Raw genomic sequence first — 24,830 nt, 5'->3', positions numbered from 1 at the left:
AACTTCCTGGCCAAAAGCCAATTCTTAGTCAAACTGTTTTAAGATGGTACCTCCTTCTGCTACCCATTCTAACTGCCACTATCCCTATCTGATTAGCATCCGTCCCCTGATTGTAGGATGTTTCCTAAGCTTTGGAGTTACCCTCCAACTAGAGAAGAGGCTGGGGAAATCTTAGTGTCTTTTCTTCTTCCACCTTCTCTGCCTGGACAGTTCATCCATGGTCTCAGTTTCCTCTTCCTAGGCTCTTTTCAGGATAGGGATCTCAGATGGCCTCCAGTTGAAAAATGGAGGTTATTTAGCACTCATGAGTCAATCTAGGAGATAAATTCCCTTAGCCATGTCCCAGTGGCAGTGTTGAGTTAGGGTGGAGTTACTTCCAATTGTGCCAAAGACAGTTGGGTGACATAGTGGGTAGAGCATTAGGCCTGGAGTGAAGAAGACCTGAGTTCAAATCCAGCTTCAGACACAACTAGCTATGTGACCCTGGGCAAGTCACTTAACTTTTGGCTGCTTCATTTTCCTCAACCATAAAATGGGAATCATAATAGCATAAACCTCCAGGAGTTGTTCAAAAGAGCAAATGAGATAATATTTGTGAAGCACTTAGCACAGGATCTGGCCTGTAGTAGGCCCTTGATAAATGCTTGCTCCCTTCCCTTGTTCCTTCATCCCCAGTAATGAGAATAGCAAGAGTGTGTGCAATTCCCAGCAGAATTTTGGGATTGGGCCAAGCTGTGACATCTCAACTAGTATATAACAGCACTGACTTACTGGTTAGATTGTACTGGGTTTAGAGGTCCATTCCAGGTCCAGCTCCTTTGGCCTTGGTTCTGAACCCTATCTTTAGGGAGAATGCCCTGGAAGCTACATCACTGTATCCTGAACTATAGGGAAAGCAATCTGAATAAATACTGTAAGCAATTCTCCTCTGACTTGGCCCAGTCTTTCCTTCCCTCTAGAAGCATGTAAAGTTTCTATCACCCCATTCTCACTCCTCTTCTCTGTATTCCTCCACATACCTCCCCCTTCTATTCCCTCTACTTTTTTTCCCCCCAGGAGAACATTCTGTACTTGTGCTGAGAACAGAATTGACCTGGGGAAGTAGATCAGTGGCAGTTCCAATGAATGAGGTTGTTATGGGAGGCTGGGTCTTGGATGCCAAATGTTGCCTAATTAACAGGGCGCACACACACACTCCCAGGCATCCTCCCCCTCCTTCTCCCCTGCATACTCTTATTTCCAAGTGGGAAGGCACATCCATCCCTACAACCTGGCCTCGTCTTCCTTGCTTGTCTCCATCACCTGCCTCTGCTATGAGCTCTCTGGACCTTCTGGATAGGATATCTTTGGAATGGTTGGGAAATAGAATGCTTTGCAATCTAAAAATTCTGGTAACAACCTAACTAATCTCTCACTGAGCCTGGTTTCCTAAAAGAGATGGGAGGTCATAGGCGAATTCTGGAGAGAAGGAGATATGTTTCAGAGTTCCAGACAGTTGTTGGGTGCTGGAAGCAGTTAAAGGCAGGTTATTCCACTTGACCTGCCTTCTTTTCAACCTTTTTTTTTTTTTGACCCTTACTTTCTGGTTTAGAATTAATATAGTGTTTTGGTTCCAAGGCAGAAGAAAGGTAAGGGCTAGGTAATAGGGGTTAAGTAGCTTGCCCAGGGTCACACAGCTGGGAAGTGTCTGAGGTTACATTTGAACCCAGGACCTCCCATCTCCAGGCCTGGCTCTCAATCCACTGAGCCATCCAGCTACTCCTTCTATCTCCTTTTTACTCTCCTTTGAATTTGTTGTATTGTTGGAGAGATGGGAGAGAATGGCAAGATTGCCAGGGAGAGAATAATGGTGCCAATCTCCTACCCTATTTGATTCTCCCTATTACCTCTAGGATCAAATTTAAACTTGTGCTGGGCATTTAAAGCCTATCACGACCTTGTCTCAACCTCCCTTTACAGCCTTGGTACCCATTATTCCAGAAGGAAATGGAAATGGAAAAACACTATGGTTCTACCAAACCTGACTACTGCTAGAGAACATGCCTTTTCTTGTCTCAGTGCCTCATCATTAACTGACCCCCATTCCTGAAATCTACTCCCTCACAACCCAAGATCACAACTCCTTGCTGTATCTCACCCCTCCATATTCAATCTGTTGCCAAGACCTGTTGAGTCTACATTCCTAACACCCTTCCTATATGCCCCCTTCTTTCTTCTGACCCTGCTACCACCTTAGTGTGGACCTTCATCACTTCCACTTCTTAGAATCACTGATTTTTGTCAAGAGCTCACTCAAGAGCTAACTTCAACAGGAAGTCTTTCCTTATCCTGATAATTGTTATTGTCTTCATCACAAAATTCTCTGGTATTTACCTGCTATATCCTTTTGTCTTGCTCTGTGTCCTCTTCCTTACCCTACTGCTGATCTTGCCCCACCCTGCCTCAGCCTTGGATTATTCCCACTATCTGCTGCCTTCATTTGTAATCCTGTGTTATTAAATGAAGCTGAAGAAAATCCTGAAACTGTGCTGACTGGGTCCACTACAAATTTATGTTCTCTAGTCTCAACTGAGCCTTCAATGTAGCAAGGCAATCTTTTACACCTCCAGAATTGGTTTGCTACTCAGCTCACCACAGCAGTTATTCCTAGTCTTTTCATTCCTCCTCAAACCTCTGTTGGTGCCCCCTCTCCCCATCCTTTCAGTTGATAAATCTTCCTCATATTTTACTGAAAAAAAAACTGAGACCATTTTTTAAAGAGATCTCTCTTCTCTCTTCCTCATCTTCTATCCCTTAGATGTCTTCCACCATGATCTCTTCACCACTCATCTCAAATTTGGCAATGAGGCAAACACTTTAATTTGCTTGCTTGATCTCATCCTATTCATCTTCTCCAGTAGAAGATCCTTCTATTATCTCTACTCTCTCATTTACCTTCAGTCTTTCCCTATCTACTATCTACTATTGTTGTCCATTTGAGTCCAATTCTTCATTACCTCATTTCTTGGCAAAGTTACTGGAGTGTTTTTCCATTTCCTTCTGGAGGGCATTTTACAGGTAAGGAAACTGAGGTAAACAGGGTTAAGTGACTTATCCTGGGACACAGAGCTTGTAAGTATCTGAGGCCAGTTTTGAACTAAGAAGGATGAATCTTCCTGACTCCAGACCTAGCACTTCATCCATTGAATCACCTAGCTCCTTCTATTGTCTGCTTCCCTACTAACAAATTACAAACACAGAATCAGTCTTCCCCATTCTAATAAACTCTCCTTTGTTTTAACTCCCCTACCTTTTGTTCTTTCTCCTTCCTTTTGTGGCATTCTTCTTGACCTCTCTGCAGCATCTGATATTGTCAATCACCATCTTCTTTTTGATATACTCTTCTCTCTAGGTTTTCATGACACTCCTCTCTCCTGGTTCTCCTCCTATCTCTCTGTCTGCCCCTTCTTAGTTTCTTTAGCTGGATCATCATGGAGGTTATATATTCACTAACAGTGGGAATCACCAAAGGAGCTTTCCTGGGCCTCCTTCTTCCTCCATCCTACTTCACTTGGTGATTTCATTAGTTCCCATTTATTTAATTCATATCTCTATACTGATGATTTCCAAATCTATCTGTCCTGTGCCAAGATCTCTGCTGATCTCCCATGTCATCCCCAATTGCCTTTCAGAAATCTTGTATTGGATGTCCAGTAGACGTTTTAAACTCAAAATGTCCAAAATGAAACTTATTATTTTTCCCTACAAACCCTTCTCCTATCGCCTTGTAACTTTTCTATTGTTGTCAAGAGGAACACTATTCTCTCAGTCCCTCACAACCTAGCTATCAAAATTCCTATATTCAATCTGTTGCCAAGACCTATTGATTTGATCGTCCTAACATCTCTCCTATATGCTCCTTTTTTTCTTCTGACATTGTTACCACCTTGGTGTAGTCCTTCATCATCTTTTACTTGAACTATTCCCAGAGTCTGATGGTGGTACTTTCTGTCTTGAATCACTCTCCATTCTCTTCTTGGCTGTCAAAATGTTCTTCCTAAAGTCCAAGGTCTAATTACATCATCCCCATAGTCAAAAAATCCCAGTGGCTCCCTATCACTTCTGGGATCAAATATAAAACCATGTTTTGTTTTTAAAGTCCTTCATATACTGGCCCCCTCCTATTTTTCCAGTATTCTTATACTTTACTCTCTTTCATGTACTCTATGATCCTATGACATTGGCCTTCTTGCTGTTCTTCACACAAGAAAACTCATCTCCTGAAACCATGCATTTTTACCAGTTATCCCTCATGCCCTAATTCTCTCCTCTTCCTCTCCCTGGGATTCTCTGACTCCTTTCAGGTTTTAGCAAATATCTTACCTTTTGCAAGAAGTCTTTCTAGATTCCCCTTAATGCTACTACTTTCCCTCTGAAGTGATCTCAAATTATCTTGTTTATATCTTGGTCCAGAGTTGTTTGCATTTGTCTCCACTATTAGACCACGAACTTCTTGAGAACAAGGACTGTTTCATTGTTCTTTGTATCTTCAGCACATATAGCACAGCTGCTGGCACATAGTAGGTGCTTAATAAATGACATAATTTGACTTGGTATCATCTGTTTATTCCTGCCTATGTATATGTCATCACACCTGATTAGGCTATAAGCTCCTTGAAGGCTTTATGTTTTCACTTTTGCCTTTATGTCTCCAATTCCTAGCCAAGTGCCAGGAATTAAATGCGTCCTGATTAAGTGATTAGAGGTGTGGGATATGAAACAAAGGGCCTTGATAGGGATATGAAAGAGAGACCCTTGGGAGAGGTCATATGTTGAAAAAGTTTGCGAAATCCAATGGACAAGAACATAAGGTACAAGCAAGTGCTGCAAACTGGGAGGTAGGGAGCTGACCCCAAAGCAGACCTAGTAGGAGTTCTTTTTCTCAGAGGTCATGTATAAAAAGCACTTTGAAAACAGAGGAGCTCTCTATAAACGTGAGGAATTATTATGATGATCTAGTTCCAACTCCCACCCAGCACAGGAAACCCCTCTAGAGCATCCCTGACAGATGGAGCTTCATCTTCGCTTGAACACGCTTACTCATTACCAAGGCAGCCTACTCTATTTTCAGACAGCTCCAATTGTTGGAAAGTTCTTTCTTAGGTTATATAGAAATCTGCCTTATTATCCCATTGGTCTAGTTCTGATCTTCAGAAACAGAAAAGTTGGCTCCCCCCTCAATGTGACAACCCTCAGCTATTTGTCGAAAGCTACACCTCGCCCTTCTTCAATCTTTTCTTCTCCAGGTCTACCACCCCCAATCTACTTTGCCTGCTCTTACACAAGGGAGTCTTGAGCCCCCTCACCACAGTACCCTAGATCTAGAGATGGGAAGGCCCTTAGATGTCATTTAGTCCAGCATCCTTATTAAAAAAAAAACAATAAAAAACTTACATTTTGTTTTAGTATCACCTCTAAGACAGAAGAGTGGTAAGGATTAGGCAATTGGGATTAAGTGACTTGCCCAGGGTCATACAGCCAGAAAGTGTCTGAGGCCGTATCTGAACCCAGAACCTCTCAATTTCAGGTCTGGAGTTCTATTGACTGTGTTACCCCCACTGCCCCTTACTTTGTCTGCTCTTATACAATGGAGTTTTGATTTCCCTCACCACAGAACCACAGATATAGAGATGGGAAGAGACCTTCGATGCCATTTATTTCAATATCCTTATTTTACAAATGAGGAAACTGGAGCTTTCAGAGGTAAAGTGAATTGCCCGAGGTCCTGCAGCTGGAAAGTGCCCAAGACAGGATTTGAACCCAGGTTTTCCTCAAGCTAGTGCTTTATGCACTACATTCACATGTGTTTCTCTGTTTTTCTAGTTACTTCATAAGATCTAGGGTTGGAAAGACCCACAGAGGTCATCTAGTATAACTCTATCATTTTAGAGATGAGGAAATTGAGACTCAGAGAGATATCAGAGAGACTTGAGTCTAGATCCCCTGATTCTAGAACCAAGATATTTCCAACTCTACCCCTGTCAAGCCCTTCCTAGAATGTTGCAGCTAGAGCTACATATGATCCTGTAGGTTCCCTCCAGATGGCTTGGCGTGATGCCCAGAGTGAGGGTCCCAGCAGCGCTTCCCTCAGTCTTCCTCTGGAGCCAGGGCTGCAGATTGCTCTGGAGGGAAGGGAACTAACCCAGAACTGTCAGCAGCTATCTCCAAAGGTAGCTCCTGGGGAGTGGGGGGCTGGGTCCTTGCTGCCCTCACCTAGGAACCCCAAAACTTGGAACAGGCCAACCAATGTCCTGGATAGGATCTAGCTCTCTTCATTGCAAACTGATGTGGTACCTGGTTCTAGTTCCTGAAACAAAATGCACATTTTCCGCCTCGTGCCTCGTTTCCTTCACTGAAACAACACACAAACCATCTTGGTATCTTATTTCTCTCAAGCTGGTTTCTGTTTTTCTCTCTTTGCCTTAGGGAAACAAGGTAATAGTTTAATCTTAACTTTGAATTTGCCCAGATCGGCTTCATGAAAAAGGTACAAACCCAGGACTAATGCCACTTTGCCCCATCCACCCAGAAAGCAACCATAACCATCTTTTATCCCAAGCTCTTTGGATAACAAGGGCAACAGAGGGGTCCCAGAAAGAACATACCTTGAGCTTCATAGCCAGGGTAGTGAGGCCTATCCCCTACCTTGGTGCTGGCATCCCCACCAAGGGCAAGCTGGAGCTGGGCAATGTTCATGCGGGCGGTGAGCTCTCCATTCCTGTCTCCAATCTGCAAACGCCAGGGTAGAGGGAAAGGATGCATATTAGGATGGCAGAAACAGGTACCCAGCACTGCCTTTACAGCAGGGGGGGGGTTTCACCTGGGGTCTATGAGCTTGTTTTTTTCTTTTTAAATTTGATATCTGTGCGATCAACAGAATCTGTTTCCTTTGTAATATACATTTTATTGTAAGTATTTAATAATAATTGCTAGCATTTATATAGTACTTTAATGTTTGCAAAGTGTTTCAATGATCCAGGAAGGTTGGTGCCATTATTATCCCTATTTTACAGATAAGGAAACTGAAGTAGATAGAGGGTAAGGGCCTTACCCAGAGTCCTAAAGCTAATAAGTATCTGAGGCTAGATTTGAATTCAGGACTTCTTCTTTTAAAAACCTTTGCCTTCCACCTTAGAATCAATACTAGGGGGCAGCTGGGTAGCTCAGTGGATTGAGAGCCAGGCCTAGAGATGGGAGGTCCTAGGTTCAAATTTGACCTCAGACACTTCCCAGCTGTGTGACCCTAGGCAAGTCACTTGACCCCAATTGCCTACCCTTACCACTCTTCTGCCTTGGAGACAATACATAGTATTGACTCCAAGATGGAAGGTAAGGGTTAAAAAAAAAAAAAAAAAAGAAAATGAATCGATACTATATATTGATTCTAAGCCAGAAGAGTGATAAGGGCTAGGCAATGAGGGTTAAGTGATTTGCCCAGGGTCATCAGCTAGGAAGTGTCTGAGGCCAGATTTGAATCTGGGACCTCTTGTTTCTAGGCTTGGCTCTCAATCCATTGAGGCACCCAACTGCCCCCAAATTTAGGACTTCTGGACACCAAACCCAGTGCTCTATCCATTCTACCATGAAGATGTTCAATTAAAAAACCTTATTCTGAGAAGGGATCCTTGATTTCATGAGACAGCCAAAGGGGTCCAAAACAGACACACACACACACAAAGTTAAGAACTCCTGATTTACAGAAGGTCTAAACCAAAGCTTTTGGGGAAGTCCGTGGGTATCTGTTTGAGGTACTATCCTTTTCCCTTATCTCTGCTTCCTCAAATGAACTTCAAATGGGCTATATCTCCATGGTGAACCTGGGATTAGGAGACAAAAAGGTGTGGGTTCTAATCCTGACTCTGATGCTAACTATCAGTTTAGATTTGAACAGTTGCTTTCCTTCTTTGGCCTCAGTTTACTGGTATATTAAATGTGGGAGGTGGCATATGAGATAACATCCAAGGTTCCTTCTAGGTCTTAACATCTTATGAGCCTCCTCGCATCTATGAGATGACAGAAAAGGAAAATGATAAATATTGAAGAGGATGTAGAAAAATTGGGACACTGTTGATGGATCTGTAAACTGATCTAATGATTTGGAACTATGCCTAACAGGCTATAAAACTGTGCAGACCCTTTGACCCAGCAATACCACTACCAGGTCTGTATCCCAAAGAGATCAAGGAAAATGAAAAAAAGGACCTAACCGCACAAAAATGTGTATAGGAGCTCTTTTTGTAGTGGCAAACTGGAAACCTAAGGGATGTCCACTAATTGAGGAATGGCTGAACAAGTTACCACACATGATTGTGATGGAATTCTATTATGCTATAAGAAATGATGAGCAGGATGGTTTCATAAAAATCTGGGAAGACCTATATGAACTCATACAAAATGAAGTGAGCAGAGCCAGCAGAACCTCATACTTAGTAACAATAATATTATAAAAAATGATCAACTTTGAATGACTTAGCTATTCTGATCAATACAATGATCTAAGACACTTTTTTCCAAAGGACTTATGATGAAAAAATGCTATCTACCCCCCAGAGAAAGAACTGATAAAGTCTAAATGCAGAGAGATGCATATTTTTTTTTAGTTTCTTGATTTTTCTTGGGTCTTTTTTTGGTCAGTGTTTTTCTTTTGCAATATGGCTAATAAGGAAATGTTTTGTTTGCCTTCACATATATAATCTATATGAAACACTTATCTTCTTTAGGAGGTGGGTGGAGAAGGTGAGAGGGAGAGAATTTGGAACTCAAAGTTTCAAAAAAATAAGTGATAAAACATTTTACAGTAAGTGAGAAATATTGAAGAAAATAAAAATATATTGGGAAAAAATCCTGTGATTCTATGACTAATGAAGTTTAATATATATGAATTCTCCTAGGTTAAAAGCTTGCATTTTAATAATGTATATTTTGGGGAAATTTCCTCTGCTTTAAAAAAAAAAAAACTCTGACTAGTAATAATTTTAGGAGAGAAGGGCAAGGGCGATGCAAATGGGATTAAGTGACTGGCCCAGCATCATACAGCTGGGAAGTGTCTGAGGTCACATTTGAACCCAGAACCTCCCAACTCCAGTCCTGGTGCTAATCCACTGTGCCACCGAACTGCCCCAATTAAACCTCTTGTCTTAAGTAAAAGGAATGAAACTTTATAATATTTGCAATTTCAGGCATCATCTAGTTATGCATGGTTGGTAGCCTTGGTGCCCCTAAAATGTCCATGACTTGTTATTTTAGACCTGTTGGCTTGGGTCTCTGAGGGTTCCTAGAAGTATTTCTTTCCCTTTTCCTTTGGTACCATCCAGCCCAAACTCAGGGGCTGTTATCTCTGATGCCTGCTTCCTAGCTTGGTGCACGGGATCTCCTAATAGTGATGCTGACTAGAAGTCACAATGCAGGGTCAGGGGTAGGCACTGGGAAATTTTTAGAATAGAGGGGGTTTAGAAAGGTGACATGATGTAGAACTGCAAGGCTGTTTCTAGAGGTGGAGGTGGCATAGAGAGAAGAGCAGTCACAGGGGAGGAAAGGAGACAAAGGAACATGGGAGGACTGAGTGAATATTTGAGGGGGTAGGCTACAGGATCAAGGAAAGAGATTGTTAAATAGAAGGATGTGACAGGATATGAAAATGATAAAGTTAGGGTTGAATTGAGATAAGTTACCATGGTGTTCTTTGACACATATGTTGCTTTCTCCTAGAAAATTTGTATGCATAATTCAATAAATATTTCTTTATAGTATTAGTGTTTATATATTGCTTTCTCCCTTTTGAGAGCAGCTTTACTTTTTAGTATATGTGCTGCCAAAGCAAGCACGAACAGGAATAGTTTTATTTTTGTTTTTGTATCCCTAGCATTTAGCATAAAATAGAAGATTTATTTTGTCAAAAACCTTTACAGTCTACTATTGATACTAAGTATTGGTTCCAAGGCAGAAGAGTGGTAAGAGCTAAGCAATGGGGATTAAGTGACTTGGCCAGAAAATTGTTTGATTTGAACCCAAGATGTCTCATCTCCAGGTTTGGATCTCTCTATCTACTGTGCCACCTAGATGCCCTATAAAAAACAAAACAAAACAAAACAAAAACAAAAAACAACTACCACCTTACTTTCTATTTTAGTAAGAACTCTAACTGAGAAGGGGAAGGGCTAGGCAAACGGGGTTAAAGTCACTTGCCCCGGTCCCATAGCTAGGAAGTGTCTAAGGACAGATTTGATTCCGGGTCTGATGCTTTATCCTCTGTGCCATCTAGCTGCCCCCTAAAACATGAGTCTGATCAATGTCTGTTGAAATCGACTGAATGAAAAGAGCTCTGGATTGGGAATCAATATTGTACTCGGAGTCAAGAAACCTGGTTCTAGTTTTGGCTTTGTTGCTAATGCTTTTGGGTGACCTTCCCCTCTCTGGACCTCGGTCTCCTTATCCATAAGTAAGGGGCCTGGACTAGATGATTTCTAAGGTCTCTTCCAGTTTCATCCTTTGATACTGATGAGTCTGCCCCACATGGTACCAGATAAGACCATGGATGCCAGTGTCAAAGAGGAAGGAGCCATTAGCCTCAGACATTTCCTAGCTGTGTCTGAGGCTAATGGCTCCTTCCTCTTTGAGTTTGATACCACTCCTCTAAAGGGTGCTGTGCAAATGTTGTTGTTTTGCAGTCATGCCCAGTTGTAGCTGACTCTTCATGACCTCATGGGCAATACTATCCATGAGTTTTCTTGACAAAGATACTGGATTGGCTGCCATTTCCTTTTTCAGTGGATTAAGGCAAACAGAGGTTAAGTAACTTGCCCAAGGTCACACAGCTAAGAAGTGTCTGATTTTGGCTAATTTTGAACTCAGATCTTCCTGATGCCAAGCCTAGCATTCTATCTACTGAACCATCTAGCTGCCCTATATAAATGTTAAGCATGATGATTAACAGTATTATTTTAATTCCATTAATAAATATTTTTAGAATTTCTTCAGGGTCCTCCTTATGTGGAAAACTATCATTTAACAAAGTCCTCAGGAAAGTAGAATATTTATGAAACGATGAATTCTGTTCTCTAACAGTGTCCCATTGAGATTCCACTTTGTCTTAGAAATGATTGGGAAACTCTCTGAGGTCGCTGTGCTGTCCTTGACTTGTTCTAGAAAAAAGGATGCTATCTGCACAGTCTGACACGGGCTGTCCTCATTTTGCTCAATGCTTAGGCTCTTCTTCCTGCCCGAGCTTTATTAGCCTGAGGAAAAGTTCCTCAGCTTCCCTACTTCCTCCCCAAGCCACCACAAAGTCAAACATTTAGTTGGGGGCACAGAGAAGTTAGGAAAAAAGCCCAAAGACACACAGCGGCAGGATAGTCTAGGCCTTTCGGATACAGGAGTGATACAGGACAAAGAGATGATGTTGGGTTCACCCTTCAAGGCTTCCCACCCAGTTCAAATTCCCCTTTCACTGCCCCTCAGCCCTTGCCCATCTCCCATAGCACATAAAGTCTTTCCTTATACACAATCTTGTCTTTTGTGTCATTGTTTCGAGTGAGTCTTATCTTCCTGGCTAGACTAAGTTTCCTAGAGAGCAGGACCATCTCTTCCTTTTTCCTTCTTCCTGGTACCAGGTACAGCGTCTGCCACACCACAGAGGGATGATCACTCTGCCAGCACTTCAAGGAAGGGATTTTGTGAGGATGGGGCCAACAGGTCCGTGCAGGTGAGTGACAGCTGCCCTCGTGGTGGTCCTTTTTCCTCCTGGCACTTGGTGGTTTGGGGGTGACGGGTCTGAAACAGCCATTTGGGGAGCCTATCCCTGTAATGCCCCCACGTCGCACCTGCAAGCTTCCAAGGCCTTTCCCCCACCTCCTCGCTTCCTTTCCCCCAAGCCTGGGAAGCGCCAGACAGCCCTGGTATTGTTGCCATCCCCTCTTTAAGAAAGCCTGGCTGTGCTTCCCCAGGCTCGGCCTCCAGCTGGAAGCTAGGAGCTAGCAGGCAGCTCTCCAAGCTCCGAGCTGAGGAGTTAGTGTGCTCCCTCAGTGCTGGAGAAGGAAGACAGCCTGGCCCGGTAGTCGGTGCCCCTGCTGGGTTGGGGGGGCCTGCCCCATTCCTGCCAATCATCGGAGGCAACAAAGGCCCACACAGCTCCCGAGGAGGGCTCCTAGGCACAAAGTGATTCCTCTCTCTCATGGTGGAGTGCCTTCTTCCTCACATCTCCTGTGCCTCCCTCCCTCTTCCTCCACAAAGAGCCCTGCTTGCTGGAGAACATTCCAAGACGCCTGGGGCTCTAAGCTGTCTGGGAATGAAAATCACGCAGATCTGTAGACAAATGGCAAAGGACTGAGCTCCATCCAGCTTCCACTGGGCCTAGCCATCCCAACCAAGGGCATTCTTTCATCTTTCAGGCCAAGGGTTCCTTTTTTAAAAAAAAGAAACAAACAAAAAGCCCCTTGCCTTCCATCTGAGAATCAATGCTAAGTAGAAGAAGAACAGTAACAACTAGGAAATGGGGGGTTAAGTGACTTTGCCCAAGGTCACACAGCTAGGAAGTTTTAGAGGATAAAATTGAACCCATAATTTCCCATGTTCAGGCCTAGCTCTCTATCCACTGAGCTACCTTGCTGTCCCCTAGGCTAAGTTCATGAACTTGTTTTAAAAAATATTTAATATCTGTATTCCAATATAATCAGGTTCTCTTGTAATCCTATTTATTTTATTTTGTATTAGAAAACATTTTTTTTTGAGAAGAGCCCCATGATTTCACTAGATATCTAAAGGGCTCTATGTAAAAAAATAATAAAAAATAAAATTATGTGCCCCATGTGCTAGGCCTTGACTTATTCATGCCTGGATCAGTATCTTTTTTTTTTTTTTTTTACCAGTTTCCTTTCTTTGACTGCTTAGAACAGTGATGGGCAAACTATGGTCCGAGGGCCAGATGGGGCCCCCTGAAATGTTCTATCTCATGCACAACATTATTTCTAATCCGACGAATACAATGAGTAGGATACAATACAATGAAACTTCAAAAGAGTTGCCTTAGAAACAGACTAACAGACGAGCATTTCCTTTCCTTTGGCCCCCTCTTTAAAAAGTTTGCCCGGCACTGGACTAGAGGATTGTTAGTGGGTAGAATAAGGGGAGAAGGGTCAAAGATCAGGGAATCTGTCATCATCAGCTAATTTTTATTGATGCCTACTATATCCCCAGGGTCTGTGGTAGGTACCATGGGGAATACAGAAACAATTGAGACATGATGCTATGGATCTTAGTCCATTTGGGAAGGCAAGACATATACACATAAAAGATTAACTAACGGCCCAAGGAGGCTTCTGTTAAGTGCCAAGTGAGTAATACAGATAAGTGCTAGGGGAGTTAAGAAAAAAAAAAAGGAAAACCTGTTCAATTTTTGGTTGTAAGGGGGGCTTCCCAGAGGAGACAGGAAGAGGCCTTGAAGAGTGGACACAATTAGATAGTCACGAAGGAAGGGGAGGGGATTGGCATCTCAGATGAGGGGGGGAGCATGAGAGCTAAAAGAGTATGTTTGTGGGGCCTGGAGATGAAGTGTGAGGACCACCATCCTGGTGGGTACAGAGGTTTTTTGAGAAGGAGCCATTGGAGATAGAGTTAGTGGGGAATGGAGGAGGGGAGAGAAAGGAGACAGATTGTAATAGTAGTTCATATTTATATTTAATTGTAAGGTTCATAAATTGCTTTTTCCTATTGCTATATTGGAGGGGTATGAGAATCTGGAATTGGAATCAGGAAGACCTGGGTTCAAATATTGCCCCAGATGCTTGCTAGGTATGCAATTCTGAGAAAGTAAGGTGATTCTGTCTCAGTTTGCTCAAATTTAAAATGGAGATAATTATAGTGTTTCCTGCACAAGATTGTTGTGAGAACTGAATGAGAAAATATAAAAAATATATAAAGGACTTTGCAAATCTTTACAATAAATTTGAGCTTTAAAAAAGAAAAGATAATATAAATATCGGGGAAGCTAGGTGGTACAGTGGATAGAATAGTAAGACTCATCTTCCTGAGTTCATATCTAGCCCTAAAATTTATTACCTAGGTGACCCTGGGCAAGTCACTTAAACCTTTTAATCTCAGTTTCCTCATTTGTCAAATGAACTGGAGAAGAAAATGGCAAAAACACTCCAGTATCTTTGCTGAGAAAAACCTAAATGGAGTCACAAAGAGTCAGGCACAATGGAAATGACTGAACGACAACGCAAATATTATTATCCCTATTTTTCAAATGAGGACCCTAGATATCACATAGGTCATAGACTTATTGATTTATTAGAGCCTAAAGGGACTTCAGGAACTATTGAGCCCAACCTCCTAGTTTTACAGAGGAGGAAACTGAGGCATAGAAAGTTTAAATGAGTTGCCTAGTATCACACAGCTAGTAGGTATCTAAAGTATGATTTGAACTTTGGTCTTTCTGACTTGAAATCCAGTGACCTCTCTACTATGTGAGTTTGCTCAAGGTCATAAGTTATATACGTTAGTGCTGGTATTTAACCTGGTTTTCCTAACTTCATATCCAAGGCTCTTTCATGCCCTCTGAGCATTATACCAAAGAAATGTCAACTTTATCCTTCAGAGATTCTAAAATTTTAAAGTTGAAATAACCCATTGAGATCAATTAATCCCTATACCCTATTCTCCTTGAAGCTAGAGCATTTAAAACATTCTTTAAAAAATGGATTAGAGACTTCCAGAGCCTACCCAGGACACAAGGAAAACTCAGCAATAGGACTTATTTGCAAACTAAACATCTTTGGGTGGGAGGAATTCATCTCACCTCGTGGGAGATCTCGAGATGCTTCTTGGCAAAGGTCATTGCTTGTTCATGACTTCCTAGGGACACATAAGCATTTCCCAGACTCCAGCAGGCTCGGCCCTCACCCACTCTGCCAAACAGGAAACGCCATCAAGACCCATTCATTTTCACAGTGAGAGAAGAAGGAAGCTAATGGTCTGGGCACTGTGCTCTTGCATCAGCCTCTTTCTTTTTAGCCTTTTCCTCCCACAACCCATAGCAAATAACACCTGAGGCCAAGTTAAAAGGGCTTTCTGGATGGCAGGGTCTATTTTTAAATTCCCCCACCCCCTCCTTCTGTTAAAATCCCCCCCAACCTCCCATAATAAAAATAATGGTTCTGACATCACTCATGCAGTGAGGTGAGGGATCACTCTTCAGACAGGAGGAAGGCAATGCACAGAGCTGGAGTATTTTTTCTAAAGTCCACCAGAGGCTAAGGTCCCTGCCATTCTCCCCAGCCTAGGAAGGGACTCCGCCCCCCCCCCCCCCCCCCGGCAGTATTCCCCAAGGGCAGCCCCATCCAGAACTCTGGTGGATGCTTGTCTTTAAAACAGGGACATTCTTTCATATAACTAGTGCTCAACTATGAACAGTGTGAAGGAATTAATGCATGAACCATTGAACATGGGTAGGGCCAGTATAATATTTTTGGTCATCCAGATGGTTTAAGGAAATCATCTTGCATAAGTGAGTTAATGGGCCTGATCCAAAATGATGTCTGGGCTTAGAGATTTTGTTTCCTAATGCTCCAACACCTTAGGTGTTCCCCCATTTGAGTCTGGGAATAGCAGAGTTCGAGGACTCCTCTCCTTAAACCAAGGGTACCCTTGTCATTGGAACACTAGCTCCCCCAGATCTTTCTTGTCTGTTCTTTACAATTTTGATGTCTTTGCTCCACCTAGTGGCAGTATAGAACTAGGTTTTGCTACATTACAATCCTTCCTCCTCCTCTGGCATAGGCCTAGAGCTTAGAGATCAGGGGGCCTAGGACAGAGAACTGTTGGGGACAGAACCCCAGGCTTCCGAGATCATAGAACTGACCCCAAAAGGAATTTCCTACATGCACGGGACGGACACACATACACACTCTCTCTGTCTCTGTCTCTCTCTATTCCCACCCCCATCTCTGTCTCTCTGTCTCTGTCTCTGACACACTCTCTCTCTGTCTCTGTCTCTGTCTCTGTCTCTCTGTCTCTGTCTCTGTCTCTCTCTCTCTCTCTCCCCTCCCTCCCTTCCTTCCTTCCCACCCCTCTCTATGGTCCATCTTCTTTTTTTAATGTTCATCACCTATTACTCTCCCCCCATCCTCTTCCTCCCTGGTCCACCTCCCCAAGTAGCAGCGCAGGCCCCCGGGCTGGAAAGGAGGGCAGCTCCATCTACCTGTCCCCCAGTTCCTGGGCGATGAGCAGGTGCCGCAGGTGGTACTCCACCGCTCGCTCGTAGTCCTGCAGAAGCGTGTAGGTGTTGCCCAGGCTATAGCAGGCCTGGGCCTCCACGGCCTGGTCCTTCAGTTGTCGGGACAGCTGGAGGGTCTTTCTGCATCGAGGACAAAAAGACATCCCCATCAGGCCAGGCTGCCAGGCCAGAGGTCTGGGACAGCGGGGAGAGAGTCCTAGGATGTGAGAACTACAAGAGACCTCAGAGACCACCGAATTCTTTCATTCCTCTGAACCTTAGAACCTGTGTCATCCTGGGAGAGTCACCCAGCCTTCTTGGGCCTCGGTTTCCTTCTCTGTAAAATGAGGGGCCGGCCTTTCTGATGGCCTCTGAAGACTCCGATGCCATACTTTGAGCTCTCGAGGGCCTCAGCAGCTGTGTAGTGACCCAGCCAGGGCTGTGGTGGGGAGAGAGGAGGCCGGGGGAAGGACAAGGAGGACAGACCTTGTCTGTAGTCTCCTTACTCAGTTCTCATCCTGGAGCAAACAAGGCAGATGGGTAGGTGGGGGACGGGGACCTGCTCGGAGCCGGGTCCCCGCCGAGATGGCCGGTGCATTCGGGCCTAGGCCTGTTCAGGGACGCTGGCATGGTCAGGAGACGGGGGTGGCCAAGGTAGGGGTACAGTGAGGGCCTGGGCTGGGGGGGGGGAGGTTAAGAAAAAATCCCAGGAACCTCTGGAGTTTCCTTCACAGGGAAGTGTGATGGGCATGGCCAGCACTCCTTCTGGTAGACCCTTAAGGCAGTCCGTGCCCCTGGGGAGGAGGCACTGCATGGGGCGGCCCTGTTTTATCTTCCTAGAGCATCATCATTTCCTGCACTTCCTAGAATGGCCACCAGGGGGAGAGCAAATTGTTTGGTTCACCACAAAGATTTCATCTCCAATATGCCTCCCTAGAAGGGTTGGCACCCCAGTGGAAAAGGTTTGGGAGGAAAGGGAAAGATGAGGATGAGGAGTGAGCATCAAGATTACTCCTGGGGTAGAAACACAGAAGAAAAAACAACTGCTTGATCACATGAGTCGATGTGATTGGAGACTTAGACTCTTAAGTGATCTCCCTAATGCAAATATTAATAATACAGAAATAGGTCTTGATCAATGACACATGTAAAACCCAGTGGAATTTCGTATTGGCTATGGGAGGGGGTTGGGAGGAGGGGAGGGAAAGAACATGAATCATATAACTGTGGAAAAATATTCGAAATTAATTTAAAAGAGATTACTACTGGGATGACTTGAGAGCCAGGCCTAGAGCCGGGAGGTCCTAGGTTCAAATCTGGCCTCAGATACTTCCTAGCTAGGTGACCTTGGGTGAGTCACTTAATTCCCATTGCCTAGCCCTTACCACTCTTCTGCCCTGAAACCCCATATGCAGTATTGATTCTAAGACAGAAGGTAAGGGTTAAAAAAAAAAAATAAAAAAATTCAAACAAGCCCAAATGAACATTAGCAACTGGATCGGATGGGGATCAGGGTGAGCTGAGATTTGAAGGAAACCAGGAATTCCAAGAGTCAAAGATGAGCACTGGGGACAGCTAGCCCAAAGCCACAGAGAGGAGAGATGACTAGATAGATGGGGAACACTGAATAGGCTAAATACAGGAGGGAATAAAGTATGAGAAGCCTGGAAAGGGAGGAAGGGTCCAGATTACAAAGGGAGCAGGGAGCCACCAGAGTTTGTTGAATAGAGGGGAGATGATGAGTTGATCTATTCTTCAGAAAATGACTTTGGTGATGATCAGAATGGGGAGAGGGGAGGGAAACAGAAAGGAGAGTATTGCAATCGTCCAGGTGGGAGATGATGAGGGCCTGAACTAGGGTGATGGCTGGGTGAGGGGAGGGGTTAGAGATAGGGTGGAAAAACTGTAAGATCTGGCACCTGATTGGATAGGTGGGATAAGAGTGAAGAGCTGAGGATGACGTGAACCTCACTGGCCAAGAGGAAGATGGTGTTTTAACACTAGTAGGGAAGTATGGGGTTTGGGGAGGACATTAAGCTCTGTTTCGGACGTGAGTTTAAGATGCTTACAGGACATTTAATTCAACATGTCCACTAGGAAGTTTGTGACATGAGGGTGGAACTCAGAAGAGAGACTAGAGCCAGAAGAGAGACAGATCTGAAAATCATGTACAAAGAAATGATAATTAAAAACAGGTGAGCTGATGTCCTCAAATAAAAGACTATAGAGAACAAAGAGAAGATGACCCAAGACGGAGCCTTGGTGTGCCCCTATTGTTGGTAAGGGAAATGGATGATGAACAAGAGAAAGAGATAAGAAGCAACGGTTAGACAGGTAGGAATGAGAAGTAGGAAAAAATGGTGTCATGAAAACCCAGAGAGGAGAATATTCAGGAAGATAGGGCAGCAGACAGCGTCAAAAGCTGTTCAGATGGGAGAACCTGGTTCACACTAACAGCAATATTGTGGGTTGATCAACTGGGAAAGGCTTAGTTACTCTCAGCAATACAATGATCTGGGAGAATTCTAAAGGACTTAATTCTTAGAACAAAGAATACTATCCATCCCCAGAGAAAGAACTATTGGAGTTGGATGCAGATCAAAGCACGCTATTTTTCATATTAGTTTATTTATGGTTTTACTTTGAGATTTTGTTTAATATGAGTATTCTCTTACAACAATGACCGATATGGAAGTATATTTTACATGATAATACATGTATAACCCAGATTAAATTACTTACCATCTCTAAGAGGAGGAAGGGAAGAAAGGAAGGGATGGAGATAATTTGGATCTTGTAATTTCAAAAAACCTATGTGAAAAATTGTTGTTGCATGTAATTGGAAAATAAAATATCTTTGAATTAAAAAAAAACTGTTCAGAGATCAAAGAGGATTAAGATAGAGAAAAGGCCATAAAACCTGGCAAGTTAGTTAATCTCTTTACAGCCTCAGTTTCCTACTCTATAAAATGAGGGAATGGGATCAGATGGCCTCTAAGGTCTTTTCCATCTCCAAACCTATGGTCCTATGATACCAGGGATCCTCCTAAATAAGGACAGGGAGGCTTTTTCTTGTGAACCTTAGAACTAGGTATGAGAAAGAGGTAGAGGAAAGAAAAGCAGTGATCTAGGCCTCTTTGCTTCATATTTTGGCCTCCTAAGGACATCTCTATTCCCTTTGTGGCTTCTTAAATTGATAAATCAGCTCTTTGAGAGCAAGGGCTTCACTTTTGTCTTCTCATCCCTATTACTTGGCAGAGTTCCAGTTGCTTTGTTGTCCTTCATACCCAAAAAGGACCAAAATAACATCACTGTTGATGCCTTTTGATTTGACATAAATTGGATTTAAGTGAGGCAGAGTCATACAAAACTGTTGGCCTCACTCTCTTCCAAAGTCATGGAAGTCCAGTGGCAAGACAAAAGCAATGGCCTGCAATGCAGTGGATGACTTTTGTCTTCTTCTATGTCTAACAAAATTCTAAGTGCTCCACAGTATCCACTTCTGCTACCTTCATGGCTATCGGAACAAATTGTTCTCATTCCCCTCTTTGGCTGGGGAAGTCTTTCTATGCCAGGGATAGACATTCCCTTAACTCACAAAGAGATTTGAGGCTCATGGGTTACTCTCATCCTGGTTTAGCCCCCTTACAGAGAAGGTAATATGGTAAGTATTTAATAAAATACTTTTCATTAATTGAACCAAACATGGAAGTCTATCAAAATTACCCACTATGGTCTCTTGGACCCTATAGTCTTTTAGCCCAAGCTATTGTTTCTGAGGCCCTCAGGGAAACCTTGAAAATCCCCCTGAGGCCCAGAGCAAATGCCATCTCCTCAAATGATTTGGCCTTCAAAGTTGAGTCCCCAGGGAAATCAAATACCAAATAAGGTACAGTCTTAGCACCAGCTCTCAGTCCCCCAAAGCCAGAATGCCCCCAGTGAGCCTACTTACTTATAGTACTCAGCAGATACATCAAATCGCCCCAGAAAGATGTGGGCATTTCCTAGGTTACTGTATGCTCTCCTTTCGGCAGCTTTGTCTCCAAATTCCTTAGCAATGGCAAGTCTCTGAAAAGTAAAGATTCACACAATGGGCTATGGAGGAAAAGCAATGAATGAGTGCTCACAGAATGGCCGTTGTTTCTTAGAGATCCAGATACAGAAAACTAAGGAATGGAGGCAGGAGTAGGAAGAGGCTCTTGGGGCTTCTTGGGAACAACCTCTGGGTCTTGAAGAGGAACCAAGATCCTCTTAATTATCTAAATAATTCTTCTACCTAGCAAAAGGCAGCTTGTACTCAGGAAAGATGAACTCTTTTTTAAAAATTGGGCTACATTTGGCTACAAAATAATTCATCACTAAATGGAACACCAAAGTCAAGTAGAATTTCTAGCTGTGGATTACTGATTTTCCTTTTAATTAGTTTATTTTTATTCTGAATTCAATAATGAAAACTCAGCAAATAAAATAGGTAGAACAGAAAAAGAGGGGTGGATAGGAAACTGAAGATCTCTGTTAAATACTAACCCCATCTACTGGGTTTTTTAATTGTCTATTGTTTTTGTGTTGTCTGTCATTGTTCTCTCCTCCAAGATAAGGAATTGATCATTTAATAATTATGCTAGTCAGCATTTATATAGCACATTGTGGCTTGTAAAGCACTTTATAAATATCTCATATCATGCTCAACAACATCCTCTAGGAGGTAGGTGCTATCAATGCTATTTACTGATGAGAAAATAGACACAAGGAGTGATTTGCCCAAGGTTTCATTGCTAATAAGCGTCTGGGGCAGGATTTGAACTCAGGGCTTCCTGACTCTAAGACCAATATTCTCTCCACTGTGCCATTTAGCTACTCTGGAGACTTGGAAGGAAACTTGGAACTGAAAGGATGAGTACAACTCAGCTTATCTGAAGGGATAGGGAAGCAAGGGAATTAAGAGAATTATAATTAGCATTTATATGGCACTTAAAGGTTTGCAAAGTATTTTACATGATCTCATTTGATCCTAACAGGGAGTTCCTTCCACATTTAACAGCGGGTGTACCCTGAGGTGGGGCAGCTAGATGGCAGAGTGCCTAGCCTGGAGTCAGGAAAACTCATCTTCAAGAGTTCAAATCCAGCCTTACACATTTATTAGTTGTGTGATCCTGGGCAGGTCCTTTAACCCTGTCTGCCTCTATTTCTCTATTTGTAAAAAGAGATGGAGAAGGAAATGGTAAATCATTCCAGTATTTTTGCCAAGAAAATCCCAAATGGAGCCATGAAGAGTGGGACCCGATTGAAATGTCTAAACAACAGGTACCCCAGTTAAACCTCTGTCTTGGTCCCTCTCTTTGCTCTCTACAGTCTCTCACATGGTGACTTCATCAGCTCCCCTGGATTTAATGATCCTCTCTAGGCATATGATTCACAAGTGTGTGTGCACACGCGCACACACACACACACACACACACACACATCCATCCAGTCTTAGTCTCTCTCCTAAATCCTGTTTGTGCATCATAAACTGCCTATTGGATATTTTGAATTAGATGTTCTATGGACATCTCCTGACTCAACATATCCAAATCACATCCATTATGTGAAAGAGAAATGAATCTCCATTTCTTATTTAGCTGTTTGTTCCTCTCTGAAGACTAAGCCATATTAAGGACAATCTGGAGGGAGGGGAGGAGGGAGTGTGTGACTGGGGTGACAACGGACAGGAAAGGCTATTGGTACTTGTTAAAAGAACTCTACATTGGGAGTGAAGTGACTTGGAATCTATTCCTGATTTTGCCACTGATTACATAACCGTGAATAAGTCCCTTCCTTCAAGCCATCAGTTTTTTTCTCTGTAAAAAGAGAAGATTGAGGGGTGGCTAGGTAGATAAAAGCTAGGCCTGGAGATGGGAGGTCCTAGGTTCAAATGTGACCTCAGACACTTCCCAGGCAAGTCATTTAACCCCCATTGCCTAGCCCTTTCTGCCTTGGAATATATACTTGGGTTTGTTTGTTTTTTTAAACCCTTACCTTCCATCTTAAAACCAATTCTGTGTATTGGTTTCAAGGCAGAAGAGTGGCAAGGGCTAGGCAATGGGGGTTAAGTGACTTGCCCAGGGTCACACAGCTAGGAAGTATCTGAGGCCAGATTTGAACCCAGGATCTCCTGTCTTTGGGCCTGGCTTTCAATCCACTGAGCTTCTCAGCTGCCCCACATAAACACTTAGTATTGATTCTAAGACAGAAAGTAAGAGTTTATGTCTGCCTTTTGATTCAGCCATACCACTGTTGGGTTTATACCCCAAAGAGATCATAAGGAAAAAGACTTGCACAAAAATATTTATAGCCGCGCTCTTTGTGGTGGCAAAAAACTGGAAAACAAGGGTATGCCCTTCGACTGGGGAATGGCTAAACAAATTGTGATATCTGTTGGTGATGGAATACTATTGTGCTCAAAGGAATAAAGAACTGGAAGAATTCCATGTGAACTGGAAAGACCTCCAGGAATTGATGCAGAATGAAAGGAGCAGAACCAGGAGAACATTGTACACAGAGACTGATATACTGTGTAAAATTGAATGTAATGGACTTCTGTGCTAGCAGCAATGCAAGGATCCAGGACTGTAATGCAATGATCCGGGACAATTCTGAGGGACTTATGAGAAAGAACGCAATTCACATCCAGAGAAAGAACTGTGGTAGCAGAAATGCAGAAGAAAAATATATGATCGATCACGTGGTTTGATGGGTACGTAGACGCTAAACAATCACCCTGATGCAAATATTAATAATATGGAAATAAGTCTTGGTCAATGACACATGTAAAACTCAGGGGAATTGCTCATTGGCTATGGGAGGGGGATGGAAGGAGAGGAGGGAAAGAACATGAATTATGTAACCATGGAAAAATATTTTAAATCAATTAATTAAATAAAAAATTTCAAATATATAAACAAAATAAACACACCAACTTCCATCTTTCTATATATAAAGAAAGAATTTAAACAAAGAGAGAGAGAGAAGAATGTTTCTTAGAGAATTTCATGTTTCAAGCAAGACACACTTGACCCCAGAAAGAGGGGGGGAAAAAAGCCCCAGGGATAATCACTTACCTCCTTGTGGAAGGTGATGGCTTCACTAAAATTTCCCAGCAGATACTGGGTGTTGCCAAGGTTCCCATAGGCCCGGCCCTGGGCAGCCCGGTCTCCCAGTTCCTTCACCAGAGACAGGTTCCTCCTGTGGATGCCAAGAGTCCATCTGAGTAATCATTCTCGCTCATGGTGTTGAAAGGCAGTGGTCCAGCTTCCCCCCATCTTCTTGCCCCACACCCCAAGTGACCTCCCTTAGAAAAGGATGAGCAGAGAGGAAGGAGGGGAAGAAAGGTAGCCATGCTTTGGCTGAGCTGATGTGGCAGATCACTCACTCATAGAATTCTGAAGCTTTCTGAAGTGTCTCTCTGACGTCCAGGGGCAGGTGGCCAGGGTCCTGGGCAGAGTTCCAGGACAGCTGCTTCCCCTTGGCATGATACACATTACCAATGTTGTACAAGGCTCTTGCTTCCCCAACCTGTAGAAGTACAAACCAGTTAGTAAAAATACCTTCATCTGAAGACCATACTACCTATTTAGTATTCTTGAGCTCCTCCTCTCAAAAATGCTCCTCCTCTAAAAAAATCCTTTTTAATAGGGAAGACTATATAATTAAGTCTAATAAACTCTAATGAGTGAAGATTCTACTGGTCTGACCTGGAATTTTGTATCAGATTAATGTAGCATGGCCTAATATTGATTATACATATGATAGCAAGTTGGGCTTTTATGCTGTTAACTTTATTTAGCTCAAGTCCTGAGCTAGCTGTCTCAATTTAGTCTTGTACCTGGCCTCGCTGGAGCTGGGAATAAGGCCTTTGAAATCAAACTTCCCTTAATCCTAGAGAAAGTATGATTCAGGAACCTATGCAAAATAAAAGAGAAAGTAGGAAATTCTGCCTAGATGACTAATTTTTTATCTAGGTACATGTTGCTTCTCCCTAGTAGAATATAATCTTCTCCAGGGCAGGGACTGTTTCCTTTTTGTCCTGATATCTATGGCACGTGGCACAATGCCTGGAATGTATTTGGAGCTTGGTAAATCTTGGTGGCAGCTAGGTGGCACAATAGAAAGAGTGCTAGGCTTGGAGTCAGTTAAAATCTGGCCTCAATATGACAGTAAAGAAAAGTGGTAAATGTTGGAGGGGATGTGGCAATATTGGGACATTAATTGTTGGTGGAGTTGTGAACTGATTCAACCATTCTGGAAAGCAATTTAGAATTATGCCCAAAGGGCCAAAAATTTGAGCATCCCCTTTGATCCAATCTACTAGGTCTGTTTCCCAAAGTGATTTTAAAAAGGGGGAGGGAAAGACCTACTTGTACAGAAATTTTTATAGTGGCTCTTTTTGTGGTGGCAAAGAACTAGAAATTAAGGAGATGTCCATTGGTTGGGAAATGTGGTATATGATGGTGAAGACTATTGTCCTGTAAAAAATGATGAACAGGATGTTTTCAGAAAGAGCTAGAAAGACCTATGTCAACTGATTCACAACGAGATAAGT

At 43.0% G+C, this 24,830-nt stretch overlaps 1 protein-coding gene across 1 annotated transcript in view; it reads right to left on the bottom strand.

Moving 5' to 3' along the window:
* GPSM1 (G protein signaling modulator 1) overlaps positions 1 to 24,830 on the bottom strand; it is a 95,799-nt gene that overhangs the window by 56,602 nt on the left and 14,367 nt on the right. Inside the window, exons 4-9 of the mRNA XM_044659678.1 lie at positions 23,661 to 23,803; positions 23,350 to 23,473; positions 20,202 to 20,317; positions 16,235 to 16,390; positions 14,834 to 14,942; positions 6,645 to 6,768 (exon numbers count right to left, since the gene is read on the bottom strand). Coding sequence (XP_044515613.1) covers positions 6,645 to 6,768; positions 14,834 to 14,942; positions 16,235 to 16,390; positions 20,202 to 20,317; positions 23,350 to 23,473; positions 23,661 to 23,803 — 772 coding nt within the window. The remainder of the gene's footprint in view (positions 1 to 6,644; positions 6,769 to 14,833; positions 14,943 to 16,234; positions 16,391 to 20,201; positions 20,318 to 23,349; positions 23,474 to 23,660; positions 23,804 to 24,830) is intronic.

Source organism: Gracilinanus agilis, chromosome 2 (genome assembly GCF_016433145.1).
Source record: "Gracilinanus agilis isolate LMUSP501 chromosome 2, AgileGrace, whole genome shotgun sequence".
Classification (NCBI taxonomy): domain Eukaryota; kingdom Metazoa; phylum Chordata; class Mammalia; order Didelphimorphia; family Didelphidae; genus Gracilinanus; species Gracilinanus agilis.
This window is presented reverse-complemented; position numbering and strand designations above follow the sequence as displayed.